The 15,220-nt window shown below is 39.9% G+C and overlaps 1 protein-coding gene across 2 annotated transcripts in view; it reads right to left on the bottom strand.

Annotated features, from left to right (window-relative positions):
- rspo2 (R-spondin 2) overlaps positions 1-15,220 on the bottom strand; it is a 54,206-nt gene that overhangs the window by 12,033 nt on the left and 26,953 nt on the right. For both annotated transcript variants that reach the window (XM_053493906.1, XM_053493907.1), the window contains exons 3-4: positions 7,122-7,265; positions 6,194-6,382 (exon numbers count right to left, since the gene is read on the bottom strand). In XM_053493906.1, the coding sequence (XP_053349881.1) occupies positions 6,194-6,382; positions 7,122-7,265 (333 nt within the window). The remainder of the gene's footprint in view (positions 1-6,193; positions 6,383-7,121; positions 7,266-15,220) is intronic.

Below are 15,220 nucleotides of genomic sequence, written 5' to 3'. Positions count from 1 at the left end.
CAGATGGTCTATGTCATGGAAAGCCCAATCCATGACAGATTAAGGGCAATTACTCATCTCTATCATCTCTCTTACTGGCTCCCAGACTCACCTGGCATGAGATTCGAATTATTCCCAGCTTCAGACTTGTCCATCCATTCTTACTAACACATAGACAGATGTGTGCAAGCAAACACAGCAGGGTGAGCACTCTGAGCCAGGTGTGGAGGCACTGGCAGATGTCCACAGAGGCAAACTCTTAAGTGCAAACCATCTGTGTGTAAACCCCGGTTCAGAGGTCTGGAAGTGATGAAGACATCAGATCCATTCTGTTTTGTTTGCTGGTGTGGTTCCGATCTGAATGGCTGTTATAGGTTGTGGTCTGGGTCGTTTTTTTCTCTCTGTCTACACGCTGCAAAGTTAGCATAGGTTGTAACGTTCAAAGACATTTTGACTGAGGTGCTTTTGATGAATTAGTCTAGCATGTAATAAATCGTTACAACCTATAGTAGGGGAGTAAATCATTTGAGTGCAGGTGATGAATGAAGAACGTTGCACCTTTTTATGAAAACAAGAAATCGATGGCATCACACCAGGTGCTTCAGATTGAAAATGAATCTGGGAGACATTTGAATATACAGTGGAACCTTGGATTACACTCGTAAAACACTCGCAAATAAAAGCAAATTTTCCCATAAGAAATAATGGAAACTCAAATTATTCGTTCCACTGCCCCAAAAAATAAATACATAAAAATAATTAACACAAAATATTAAGTAAAAATAAAACAAATTAACCTGCACTTTTAACTTTAGTAAAAAATAAGTACAAATAAATCCCGACAGATTTTTACAGTGTTTACTGTTTATGCGCACAGGCGCTGTGTGTGTGTGTGTGTGTGTGTATGTGAAGCTAAAGTAAGAGGAGAGGAGGAATCAGCCCCTCCCCTCTTCTCGTCTTACACAGTAACCCTTCTTCCTCGCTTATTTGAGTTGAGAGGGGTGTATGTGAAGGGGCACGGTGTCAAATTACATGCGCGCACACAAAATAGAATGCTGAGGAAGAGAAAGAAACGGGATTTTTACCATGTGTAATGAGACTGTCTTTTGTTTTATACGCACGCACACACGTGTTACAATAAAGAGTACACATGCGCTGTACACACATGCATACAAACACAAAATAAAAGCTGTTTATGCGCACACACGTGGTCATAGTGTTATAGTAAACAGTACACACACGTACAGATGTTGATTATACCACTGAAATGTGCACTAAGACCCAGCAGGGGAGACGATCACGCACAATTCCACAGCGCAAGAGAGAGAGAAAAACCGTTGGCACAGTTGTGATCACGTGACGGTCACGTCAAAACAAGAAGCGCATGCGTGATACATGATACTCAGTACTCGTAAACCAAGACTTGTTTGTTTTTCTCTTCTTCTGTCATCTTCTCGTGCAATAATCTCCTTTCTTTTTCTTGTCTTTGCTGATTGCTTTACTACCATCAGTGACTGAATTCAGTGGCATGTCTGTGTAAGTCCTTAATTTATTTTCAAGGAATTACTGAGCGATTAAGCTAGTTTGAGCAATACCACTGTAAACTGTTTATGCAACAGTTAATATTGGTGATGTGGAGATGGTGAAGCATGCAGCTTCATGCTGTGTAGAGTGAGCTGAGCTGGAGTGCTGGAAACGTCAGTCACAAGCTGGAAGATTACTTAATAGTGCTGACAGGACTCTTCACAGAGATACAACCATTAAGAACTTTTACCTTCAGCATATCTCTTCTCATCTGTTCTCTTCTCTTTTCTTCACTTCTCTACCTTCTCTCTAGCGTTTTTTCTCTGTTTGATGACGGTGCAGAGGAAGGCGCAGAATGGCGCTCAGCAGGCGTTTCATTTTCGAAAGCAGTCAAGCGCCTATTAATAAACAGTGTTTATGGGCCACGCAGTAGCCCACCCCAGGGAGTCCCGCCACACACTGCCACAAAAGGCTGAAGTGCCTGTAGGGAGCGTTGGCACAGCAACCGACTCCCAAGCTCCAACTCTGAGCAGCCAAGCAACACTGAAATTTCCACGGCTGATGGCTGTTGCGGAATCCTGTAGAATAACTACACCATCATCAGAACGTTTCACTAAAGCAAATAATTATAAGCATTTGCCATGTTTTCACTGGTACCCTAAGGGTAGCATAAATCCGGTTGGTCAGATCAAGTGTGAAGCTTGGATATCTGTAAAATCTGTAAAAGAATTCGTAGTGGTATTTCAACTGAGAGAGATAGAAACAAGATGATCAGATATCCAATGCCAGAAATAGTGAGCCTTCATATTATTAGGCTTTATTTTTCCTTCTCCCATTCTCCGATATTCAGTATCATCTTAATCCATAACTGTATAGAAGTTCTTTTCTTATGTAACCCAAGCCTGGTGTATAGTGTCTGCTCCTAGGCATATTATGGTAATAGTGATATTGCCCAGTGCACGTCTCCTCCATCTCCTTCTGCTTCTTCTCTTCACTAGTGCTGTGTGGTCTGCTTGGGAACGGTGACATATGTTTAAATATACATGTTTATAGTCTGACCATAATCCTATTTAGGTCCCTCAATGTAATTTGTTGTAGCGAGTAGTAAAGCTGTCTTATTAGGTAGCATTCAGGGACTTATTTACAAAGCCCTTGGAATCTGGTGTAATTTAAGAGGTCAGCTGGGATGAATTCTATCCAGTCCACTGTTTTAATGGATTAAGAAATGCTCTCAAACCCTAATTCAAGAGCTTTGGCCCTTTCCTGGTCATCTGCACAAGACATTTTACTAACTGGCGCAGACAGCTATCGGAGTATCAAGTCAAATTTCTACTACTGCTAGGAAATTGACTTTGCCATCGATGGCATTGATGACATGGAGCTTTTAGTAGTTATCACAGCCAGGCTCTCATACACAGTGGGATGATGTTGTTCTAAAGGCCTTTGATGCAAAATACAAGACACTAAATGAAACACAGTAACATGATACACACTAATACAGAGAATAACAGCTCAGCGAGAGCAATAAAAATACTGAGCAGCTCTATGCTCTCATGGTGCAAATATTAAATACATGAAATAAAAATGTTTTACACATTGACGATTTGAATGAGCCTGCAACAAAGAGACAAACACCTTAAGCAAAAAAAAAAACAATAGTTTAGGCACCAAACTCCTTAACCTTCAACACTGATTTAAAGAAGGCGGAGCATGACAGATGGCAATGTTGTAACACATACATTAAGAAGAAAGGACTCTGATTTGCCAGGCAGATTAAGAACAGAGATGTCAGGAGGAATGAGTTCTGGGTGAGATAATGCTCATCTGTTATTACAGCTATGGGGCAAAATGCAAATAGCATGCATGTAAGTTAAGTAGGGATTAAAATATGATAGGATGTGCTGTTTAAGCCATATATACTCTATATATGTATACCCAGCAAAAAAGAAACGTCCTTTTTTCAGGACTGTGTATTTCAACAATAATGTTGTAAAAATCCAAATAACTTTGCAGATCTTCATTGTAAAGGGTTTAAACAATCTTTTCCATGCATGTTCAATTAACCATAATCAGTTAATTAACATGCACTTGTGGAATGGTCGTTAAGACCTTAACAGCTTACAGAAAGTAGGCATTTAAGGTCACAGTTCTAAAACGCAGGACCCTAAAGAGACTTGTCTACCGACTGTGAAAAACACCCAAAGAAAGATGCCCAGGGTCCCTGCTCATCTGCGTGAACGTGCATTAGGCATGCTGCAGGGAGGCATGAGGACTGCTGATGTGGCTAGGGCAATAAATTGCCATGTGAGACGCCTAAGACAGCGCTACAGGGAGACAGGAGGGACAGCTGATCCTTGCAGTGGAAGACCACGTGTAACAACACCTGCACAGGATCGGTAGATCCGAATATCACACCTGCGTGACAGGTACAGGATGGCCACAACAACTACCCGAGTCACACCAGGAACACACAATCCCTCCATTAGTGCTCAGACTGTCCGCAATAGGCAGTCCATGAGGAGGAGATACACTGCAGTACTTCAAGCAGCTGGTGGCCACCAGATACTGACTGGTACTTTTGATTTTGAGCCTCCCTTCATTCAGGGACACATTGGGTAACATTTTTAGTATTTTAATATATATATTTCCAAAGACATAATATAATAATAATAATAATAATAATAATCTAAACACACAAAATGTACAGACTTGCTGTCTCTGACTGAAATAAATCTTAGTGAACTGACAAAAGAATGATTATTCAGTGCATTCGATTAACACTTTAACAATGTCCCCAATCACTGACCTTATACTGGATCATACTAAATATGCCAATAAGCATGAGTCCCAGTGCTTTATAATAATTAAGGCTATTACAGTAATTTGCAAAATGTCATGCAGGAGGAATGAACCCTGTGCCTCAAGATGTGCCAGAAGAAAAATAATTATATTATTATCTCTAACAGATTTTTCTACACAGTACTGCTCATGAACAAGGAAACAGAACAGGCAATTTCCGATTTAATCCGATACTACGCACCTCAATGCGCTTCTCACATCTCATCTAACCACCATGCTCAGCTTTTAGTTTGCTTTAGGCTATTTTCGTGGAAGTAGCCAAAGTTTAGGGTCTCTGTTTGCTGAAACACACATCGGTCTGAGGAGTGAATAAAGGTTTTTAGTGATTTTTTTTAGCTGTCTCACTGGGTGCCAAGAAACTGTTAAATAAATATTGATATTTGAACAAATGAACAAAATCTATGTGAACCGTGGACACTTAGTTAAATGTCCATCTAAAAAAAGGGAAAAGCACACTCAACGTATTCAATATGGAAATGTCTAGAGTTACATGAAAGTGCTGTTTTTATGGTAAACTTACTTTGCATGTGTGTACATAGTGAACAGGAGCATAAATCAAGGGATACAGAGGTTAGACCCGAATTCTTACTATCCATGCTGGCTAATAATATTTCCCCAATTATTTTCATTAGCAGGGTCGGCCTATCTATGTTAAACGAAGCGCTTCTATGGCTGTGTTTAGAGTGGAAATAGTTTCCTCCAGACTGGACCTCGCTATTAATAGTGAAACAGCGTGCAGCAAGCACCGCAAATAAGTCTTGAGTAGACGAGAGGAAACAGAGTGCCACTGCACTTTATATACTGAGCGATTCCACTATGAAGAGAATCGTAGAAGCCAAGAGAAAATATACTGCGGCAAAACATAGCAGGCAGACTAAAGTGAGCATGGAAAAACACTCATTTATCATGCATGGAAACAACTCACCAGCCACTTACAATTCAAATAAAAGGACTGAGGTTAGAGAAGACAGCATCAAGAAGAAAAAAAAATGATTATGGTGAAACAGGTGAATCTGAAAGTGCGGCACAATCGTACTTCTCTTAGACAATGCAAAGGGCCTGTATTATGGCTTCTCTCGTCAGGAGGAAATATACAAGATGGCCTTACAGCAAAATCTCGAGTGTTGAATCAAGAGTGTAGAGTATGTATATAGGTCCACTCACTCACTCATTCACTTATCATCTATACTGCTTTATCCTGTATGCAAGGTCGCGGGGTGGCCTGAAGCCTAACCAAGGAGACTTAGGGCACGAGGTGCCAATACGTACATCGTAGGGCACACACACGTACACATGCATATTCACACACTACAGGCAATTCTGTAATTGCCAGTTAACCTAATCTGCATGTCTTTGGACTGTGGAAGGAAACTGAACTACCCGGAGGAAACCCACCAAGCAACAAGCACAGGAGGGTGCACAGCAAGAACTGGAGATTCAAACCCAGAGGGCTGGAGACCAAAGGCAACAGTGAAAACCCCTAGACAATTCCTTAAATTGTCATTATAATTTGTTTATCCAAGACAAAGAAAGATTTTCTAAAGATATAAGATTCAAAAGCAACTCTGTTCATCTTTACACATGGATGGCAAGTCTAACAAACCTGCTCTCTCAACAGAACCCAGAGCTGTGACGTGAGCTACAGAGTCGTATCGAGTAAAGGACAGTCACTGGCATCTGCTCAACATGCTGCTTGTTTTTGGCCCTTTTTTAAGTCAATAAAGTGGTCTAAAAAGTTGTCTAGCAGCAATATCACCAAGTTGGCAGCAAGAGCTTTACAGGCTTTCATTGAAAGATTTGTGTAAACCTTCTTTGTGTAGGACCTTCTCACCTTTCCTGCAGTGTCGCATAGGCATTTTGCACCTCCTGGACTCAGCAATCGTAGGACATGGTATCGTGTCTCTTGGCGGTTTCTTCACAATATGCCTTGTGCGAGTCTCCAAACCCCACTTGAAGCCACATGTTTTGTTTCTCCTGGTGCACGTCCCCCACTCGCTCCACTGGCCCACCTCACAGCCCTCTGAAGGAAGAAAAGGATAAGCATTTGGAAACCACTTCAGAGGTAACGCACAGCAATGCAGCCATTCCTTACAGCAGTTTCCATTAGAGAAGTGTACCATTCATAACTGTTTATTTTCCCACAGCAATGTTGAATTCTCAAATTGGATCGGTCAGAAGATGCTGATTGAATACAACAAACAAAGCTGTGACTGCAGCTCAGACTGTAATTTAAAAGTGAGTTTTGTATTAATGTGCACATTTCATTGCATAATGGTATATTTAATGATGGCTCGTTTATTCGGAGTTTACACTGGATGTGCCGTATAATCTAAATATCATAATAAACAGATTAAAAACCATGATTGAAGTTAACAAATTAATGTCTAAACTTGTTATGGTGAAGTTTCCCATAAGGAGACATTAAATCAATCTTTATGAAAGGTGTAAGTCATTAGGGTCTCTACCATGAGAGAGTCTGCAGGGCAGCTCCACGACTTTTTTGCTTTTTGGTTTTTATATTGTGCTGAGAGAATGACTGTTGTAGCATAAGTAATACAGAACCTAGTCTCACAGATGTTAAATAAAATGAAACCCTACTCTAAATGATTAAAAAGCATCATTCCAAGCATGACAATTCAATCATCCATAATATAATACATATACGCCCTTATAATACAACTTTTGTTGTTGTTGTTTTACTCTAACAGTGCGACCAGCTATTTATTTCCTTTTTTTCCTGTTGTGCAGGCTCTCCTCACCTCCACACTCCATGCTGTCATCCAGTGGAGCAAAGCCCTCGGGACACTTCTCATAGCAGCGGGTTTTGTGCAAGTAGAAACCAGGCTTGCACTTTGTACAATGCTCTTTGCTGAAACAGGTCTCACAGTTCTCTATCCTGCATCCTGCAAGAAAGAGAGATAAAAAGGTGGTGAGCACAAAAACACTGTCGAATCATCTGTATCTTATCAAGCCTGAGTGAGGGACTATAAAATGATGAAAAAGTGGGTTTGATGATTGTAAATGTCTCCTTGGGGCAGTGTTAAATCGCAGAAAACTCCTTATCCCTGACGGACATGCTTGACTGTGGTCTGTGAGTATGTGCTTTGAGACACTACTAGAGGTAAAAAAAATAAAATAATAATGGTTACCTCATCATGACCCCTTTTAACAAGGGAGGGAAGCACAAAACCAAGAGGTTTATCTTCGAAGATTAGTCTTTTGCATGTATCTGAAACATGCCCTATTTGTTAACAGTCTGTTATGTATCATTTAATCATAGCCAGATAGATAGGACATGATAAATGATGCTCTAAACACCAAGTTGTGAAATTCTCCATATTGTGCTTAAATCCAGCTCTGGCTTGAGTCCTTAAATTAAAAAAGACATTCGTGAGCCATTGTCCAAGGCTCTCACGGCCCCCGCTGTCTCAGCCTAACAGCACCACACCAGCAAGCTTAGCCATGACAAATAATATATGATTCTCTGTCGGATTACATTGGCTTGACCAACTGGACAGTCTACCAGGGTACATTGTCTGTAGATTGGTCAGAACTCATTTTTTCAATCACATCTTTTTACGTTTCATACATTTGAGGGCCCCAAAACTAGTCGCAGAAAAAAATTCTGTCTTAATGTCTGTATATCCGTATGTCTGTCCAGACAGGTTTGGTCACAGCATCATGCAAAACTGGCTGGACAGAATTTAATAAAACTTTGCCATTCGTTAGGTATTTGCCTTAAGTTAAATCTGCAGTATAAATGAAATTAAAATGAAAATAAGTAGAAGGGACATTGTGAGCAGTTATAAGCCAGCTTGCATCACAGTATCTAGCGTTTTTTTTGTTTTCACCTGCACCAATAGATATTAATTAAAAAATCTAACCTTATTTAGACTCACTTAATATTTTCACAGCTGAAGTAACAGCGCTGAAGTGGTATAGGTAAAATGTAATGCGCTAAAGTAATTTTTAATACAAAACTTACTACTTTTTTTTTTATATAAATCGTAAACAAGGCGCAAGGCACTCAACCTTACAAAATTTTATTTCTTTGTATTATTAAGTTCTGTTGTACAAATGGCCAGACAGACATGTACATGGGCTTCAACCTGAAATAATAATATTACTGATTACATTAAAGCTAATTTTAGGTTTTGACATTTTAACTATTTCTGCAAACCTTTTTAGCAAACTAGGGATTTTAGCCAACACCAAAGAAATCCCAATATGTTTTAGCTCAAACAAAAAGCTTTAAACAAAGTACATACAGTAGGTCTAAAAAGAATCCTACATTTTGATTGCAGACCACTGACGTCCTTTTTGACATAACACTCACCTGAGCTACAGTCCTGAACCTTTACTAACGCTATTATCTAACCATCACACACTCCAGCTGTGGTGTAACGGACCAGTAAAACATAAGCAGATTCTGAGTGGGAAGTTCCTGCCTGTGCAGGACAGAGCATATTTGAGGCTTTAAGAAGCTTCTTGATAGAATACAATGAGCATTTCATTTGATATGAGGAATAATAAGACCATCCTTAAATACCTCACATAGTTTCACTATGGTGCATCAATGATGGACTGTGTAATCAGTGTAAACAAATCTCTTCCTTATATCTCTCTCCAGCATACTGTCTTCACACCGTGCCACCAGCAGACACCACAACAGCTCAGCCCTGTTTGATAAACATGTGCTTTAGCTGGTCGAGTTTCAATGTACTGTTGAGTTCCTGGCATGGAGGCAAAGGCCACACAGGGGGATGTGGCGTGCTTTTGTTGCCTGTGTAATAAGAGCCCTGAGCAGTTCGATGTCCCTACATGTCCGGCACATGACAGGAACCAGCAGCTAATAAATCATATCTGTAATTGGACAACAGCCCCCCTGTCCATTAAACATTAGACATGGTGAGCCTGTCATCACCTGATCACATCTTTTACGCCACAGAAAATGCAAAAAAACAAGGGGAAAACAGGTGAACAAAAAAACTTAAATCTGGCATAAAGCTCAGACAGCAGCTTCCTGAACAACTGTCTGTAAACAGCAGGCCAGAATCTGAAATACTCAACATTGCCATAGAGGCCAAGAAGAAATATCACATTTCATGAAAGCTTTTTCATGAACGCTTTACTCGACTTTAATAAAACTTCAACTAAAGAGCATAAAAACTACTAGGAAAAGACCCAAGACTATCATTTATTTGCCACAGAACTTTTGTCATAACAGCTGAACCTCACATTAGAATACTCACGTTTTTTTTTTTTTTTTTACGTTAATTTAATACTGCTCGCCTTTTGCTGAATCCCAATATGCTGAATCTCTAGTACATTATAAAAAAAAAAGTAACTCCCTCATTAGAAGCATATCTACTGCAGGAGAGGGAGGGGTTCAAATCAAACTGGGACTTTTAATTATGCAGAATAAAAAAAAAACACTGGTGTGAGTGCACAAACTACCTTTATTTCTCTATATTATCCCCGGCTACACTAATGCGCTTATCGCAATGTTTTACTAATGCTTGGATAGCATTAAGGTAGAAAGTTTTTTCAAGTTATGTCAATTTTCAAGGATCAGGAGTTACACTCGCTGAATGTTCATGGGATTGAGTGCAGTGGGCTCTGAGGCATCTTGCCAGAAATCGTCATTTACAGAATTGCAGCCTTGTTTAAGGCGTTTGCACTATTTAAATGTTTTACCGCGGGTAAGCATCTCATCACTGTACTGTGCTTGAAGCCTTTTTATATATGAATTGGTTTTACGCCTTTGTTTATGAGAAATCTTCCCATTTTGACTTGAACGGCACTCATAAAAGTAACTATACACGCACGCACACACATATAGGCCTTAGTCACTAAAGATCTCACTAATACTGAAATAGTTTTAACTTCAATGCTTTATGAGCTAGACTGGCTTTCCTCTCCCCTCACACTCCATATAAAACCTTACTCCTGCTTTTTAAAGGCTTCCATGATACTTTTCAGTGGTCCTCTTTCCCTAAGCACAGTAGTCAGCATTTTCTTCATGCTTTCATTTGTGGGAGATAAAAAGCTTTAATAGTAGCATCACTGAACACAAGTGCAAACACCTCTTTGGTTGCATGTTAATGTAAGATTAATTATCTGCCACATTTTCAGGTTCATTGAAAGAATAATGAGAAATAATGGGGTCAACTAATTTGGCAACCTCGCATAAGAGTCTGATCGTAGTAATTAGTGAGCACATGACTATAATGCATGACTTTTTTACTTTGTTTTCCACATTTTACAAGAATACTGTGGATTTCAAAACTATGAAATAACACAAATGGAATTAGGTAATTATGTAACAACAATAACAGTCAGTTATTATTTTAAGACATGGAGATCAGGTTTTCTGGAATAGTTCATGCAAGAACAGTCTGGTTAAGTGCATTTGAAAAATCCATTAAGCACCATGATGAAACTGGCTCTCGTGAAAAACACTCTACTGCAAAGGAAAAGTTCATTTAGAGTTACCAGACTTAATTAGCATAAAAATAGAAAGGAGCGAGGTTGACAAAGTTACCAGAGGAACTCATATTCTCCAGCATGCTCAGTAAAACCTAACAGCTGTTTTCTTATAAAAAAAAGCTGTGTCTAAAACTCCTAATTTTAAGAAATTAGTTTTCACTTCAAATATTCACTCTTTATTTTTTTTATCTTTATTGCTCTTTATAGACGTTTCTTTTATGCAGAGATGTTTTTAAAATCATCTTTTGCTTATTTTTGTATGTGTCCAAGTTGTTAAGTTTACTGATCCTTCTTTACAGCCATGCATACATTCATGTATTACATGTTATTTATTTATACATTTTTAAGTTATATTTGGAAATACTGAATGATTTTGTACATAATTATGTTGCAGAAATGATAAACATATATAACAAAATTGTTACAGCATATAATATGGTGCCTAAGACTTTTGCACAGTACTTTATATACAGTATATGGCATTGTAAAGTTTTAAGCAGATTTAGAGCAAAGTTTGTCAGGCACATAAATCCTGCTTTAAAAAAAAAAAAACAAGTAGACTAGACACCCACAGGTCAGTTCTTTTTTTATAAAGTGGACAAAAGTTGAAGTTGGCCCAAATCCCTGTGAAGCTTTCAGTAGATGCTTAGTGCAGCAGGGATGGCCGCCCTCAACCAGCCTCTAACCACTATGCCGAGGTGGGGGAAAAAATCCAGCCACATTTTTCCATTTCTCCTTCAGCAGACCCAGCAGAGGCAGCCTGACTGTTCTGACCTTCTGCTGGTGAAGGCATATCAGAGACTTCTTGCTCACACCCAGCCATGTCATCTAGTAATGCTGAATGGTAAGCCAAGCCTTTTTGCGGTTTCCCCCGGGGCTCTGACAGGGACAGTGCTGGCGGTTACACAGGCAGTTCTGCACATGAGAGCCATATTGGTGTTCCCATCTATCACCAAGATTCAGTTACAAACAGAATAAATTACAAAAATCACAATGTTCCTGGCTATCACTTCTGAAGAAGAAAAGATCATCTTGAATGTTCTTCTACTACAGAAATAGAGGAAGCTCGCATCCAGCCAGGACAGAAAAGGATTAGATGCACTAGATAGTCTCAGTGATCTGCAGATCAGCAGCATGCACCAAACCCATTTAGCGGTGCTTCTGCACAGAGCTGCTGACAGATCAGGGACAGACGCCTTTCACACTGTCTGGCCGAGGCTGCATTATGCGGTCTGTGCAGGCACTGGGGCCAAATGCAACCACTGTTTTGCAGGTCCCAAATGACGTCACTGTAAATGGAACAGCCCATTCATAACCAAGGGATATAGAGCTCTGGCAGCTTTACACCAGCATTTTGCTGGGTTGTGCTGAGTCCTTAATGGTTTTTGGGTACCACTCTGGGCATTGGCCATATTGTGTAACTTCCAACCCACCAACACAAAATTTCCCCCCCAAATTTCCTTTAAATATGCTAAGGCCTAAGACAGAATAAAGGTAGTGGATATGACTGGTTTAGATGTCTGCATTCTTTAATGTGGAACAAATTATAAGTATGGTATTTAGGACATATCTTAAAATGCAGGAATAAAAAAAAAAATATGTAGGATAAAATGACTCCCATGTGCCATATCCATTACATTACAGGCAAAAATCAATCAATAAGTAGAATGTTCTATATTACTATTGTATCCAGACTTGTTATTCCTCTTTCAGAGACTCCTATCGGAGAGTAGCACATTTTATCATCCTGCTGGGACCAGTACTAAGGGTGATTTGCATTCGCAATGACTGTTTGGGACACTGGCTGGGAAACGATCCCAGGCTTTCTGCAAAGCAAGCAGGAAGCATACATCCGAGCCACCAATGCCCCAGATAGTAGGATTGTGTACACATAAAATATCCAGTCATACAGAGAAACATCACACAGTACTAAATGTATTGAAATGATATGGAATTAAATATTAACTGGATGCTTCTAAAGGCTTGTTCAACAAAAAGAGGTAAATTGTAAATATTTTACACCAGATATAATAGACTGTGACGGATTTTAAAGAATTAATAAAAGGATATATGACATTAAATCTTTTATATTACAGTTTTCTTTTCTTTTTTGAAAATGCACGGTCTCTGAGTGGCGCAGTGGTTAAGTGCTTGCTCCTATCATGCGTAGACTGACAGTTCGATTCCCAGGTGATTCTGTAACCTCTCGCAACCGAAGGTATAGAGGGAGCTGATTGGCCGAGCTTTCTCAGAGGGAAGGGATAAAAGATACTTAGTGCTCCCACATTAATCAATCAGGGGCGTCTGTGAGCCCGCTCAAGCGAAGGAGCGGATAGCGTTGTCCTCCGAGTGTGTTATGCCGTCCCCAACAATCGTAAGCGAGCGGTTCGATAAGATGTGGGCGGCTGGCGTCATGTGGTTTGGAGGAAACACGTGATAGTCTTCGGCCCTTCCAACTGAGCGGCAATAGTAGCCTTAATGTGGGAGCCCCCTAGTGACGGGGAGGAATTGCACACGACTAAATTAGGGAGTAAATCTCGGAAAAAAAGAAGAAATGCATTTTTAAAATAGGTAAAAGTCATTTAGATATGTCTACCATACTTGCAGGATCCAGAAAGTCAAAATCATGTGTAGTTACCCACATCTTAGGGCCGCTCTGTGTTGTGACCCATATGAAGAAGCAGCACTGTTTGTATTGATATTAATAATTCATCTTTCGCCAATTTAAAAAGAATCTTTTGGAATGTTTTATGACTTGCACTGAAAACAGAGTGTTGTAAAGACACAATGATGGTTAAACATATTACATTATTCATTGTCCATGGCCTTCTCCTGTTCCTCTATCACAGGGAAGTGCTACACCTATAAAGATACATGGGTTGGACTATCCCACTCAGTGTCTTGGTAATAGCTGGTAAATGGCTAGTTATTGCTGTTATCAAATTCGCAATTTACTGTAGTTAAGATCTAATTTCCAGTAGATCTGCATCAGCTGTCAATGTGGATACGACGCGATTAAAACTTTTCGGGAGGAAAAGAAGAAAAACGGGCGGCTGCGAGATAGATGAGACTTGATAATGTTGTGGAAAAACTGATGGTACCTACACACTGTTTGTGTCCACAGAACCTGTTTTTTCCATTTTTATCTTTTGCCCCTCTTTTTCCCATCTAATTCTATTTTAAACTCTCTGGCCCATCTTCCCACGTAAGGAGGAACACTGTGGTGGAATGGCCCTTTTTTTTTTCTTTTCCCTCGTGACTAAAGTGTGCACCTGTAGGTTAGGGTCACTGACATGATGCTCACCAGAGAGTGTTTAGCGGGACTGCAGTCTGGTGGATGTCTGGAAGCCCCACCTGACCCTCTCGCCCCTGAGAAAGGCTGTCTGACAGAGTGTCAACCTGTCGCTCTTTTGCCTTTGTTGTCCCCCCCCTCAGACTCCGCTAGGCATTTTTCAAGAAGATAACATCACGCAGACACACTCGAGTATAATAACACGCAGCTCCTTAAGTGAATACAGACCCGGCTTTTAAAAATGTAACGGTTGTAATGTTACCTTCCACGCTTGCAGTCTTGCAGTGATCCCATTGCCATTTCCTTACAATTACTGTAACTCTTCTTTTTTTGTGTGCTATTCTTGTTAGAACATCCTATTAGGCCTGATCTATAAGAACAGCTTATCCGAGGCTGAAGTAGAGAAAAAAAAATGTAACTTATAGAGAAGGCTCAAATGTAAGATTGGATTATGGCTGAAATTGGGGTTACAGTGGGATCAAAGTAAGCTTTCTGTTGAGATCTAATGGTATGTGACTGTAATATTTTGATCTGGGAGAAGATCTGCTTTTAAGGGAATGTGGATTAACTTGCCATACATCAGTCTGGTTTAAGATCAATATTCACAGATGACAGAGATGGCTCAGAAGATCCAGGATTTTTACCACTAGTCTATAACAAGAGATTTATCTCAGTCACTTGTACCATCTATATTTCAGTGCTCACTAAAATTGGAGAAAAAAAAAAATTCTTGGTCTTGGGCAAGGAAGTGGCTTTTTTTCCTGAGGTGTCTGCGGTGTGTCTACATTATTGGGCCTGGAGGTCCTGACATGGTCCTCTGAGGAGCTGTTTCAGCCACGTCTGTCGGAAGCTTGGCTCCCACAACCTACTGGGTTCAAGTTCCATTCTGTTTTCACATGACAAACTCAGCCAACACCTCAGGCTTTTCTCTAACCCTCCTACTAAAGCTCCAGAATGTCTCTAGACAGATTCAAATGTTAATATAATGTTATGATGCTGGCCAGTGTTTGGGGAGGAAAGGGACAGTATTTGTTAATATGATTTTTGTATTCCTTTAACAGATCCTTTAACAGCACA

Source organism: Clarias gariepinus, chromosome 4 (genome assembly GCF_024256425.1).
Source record: "Clarias gariepinus isolate MV-2021 ecotype Netherlands chromosome 4, CGAR_prim_01v2, whole genome shotgun sequence".
NCBI classification, from domain to species: Eukaryota; Metazoa; Chordata; class Actinopteri; order Siluriformes; family Clariidae; genus Clarias; species Clarias gariepinus.
The sequence above is the reverse complement of the archived record's forward strand: the minus strand, read 5'-3'. Positions and strand labels throughout refer to the sequence as shown.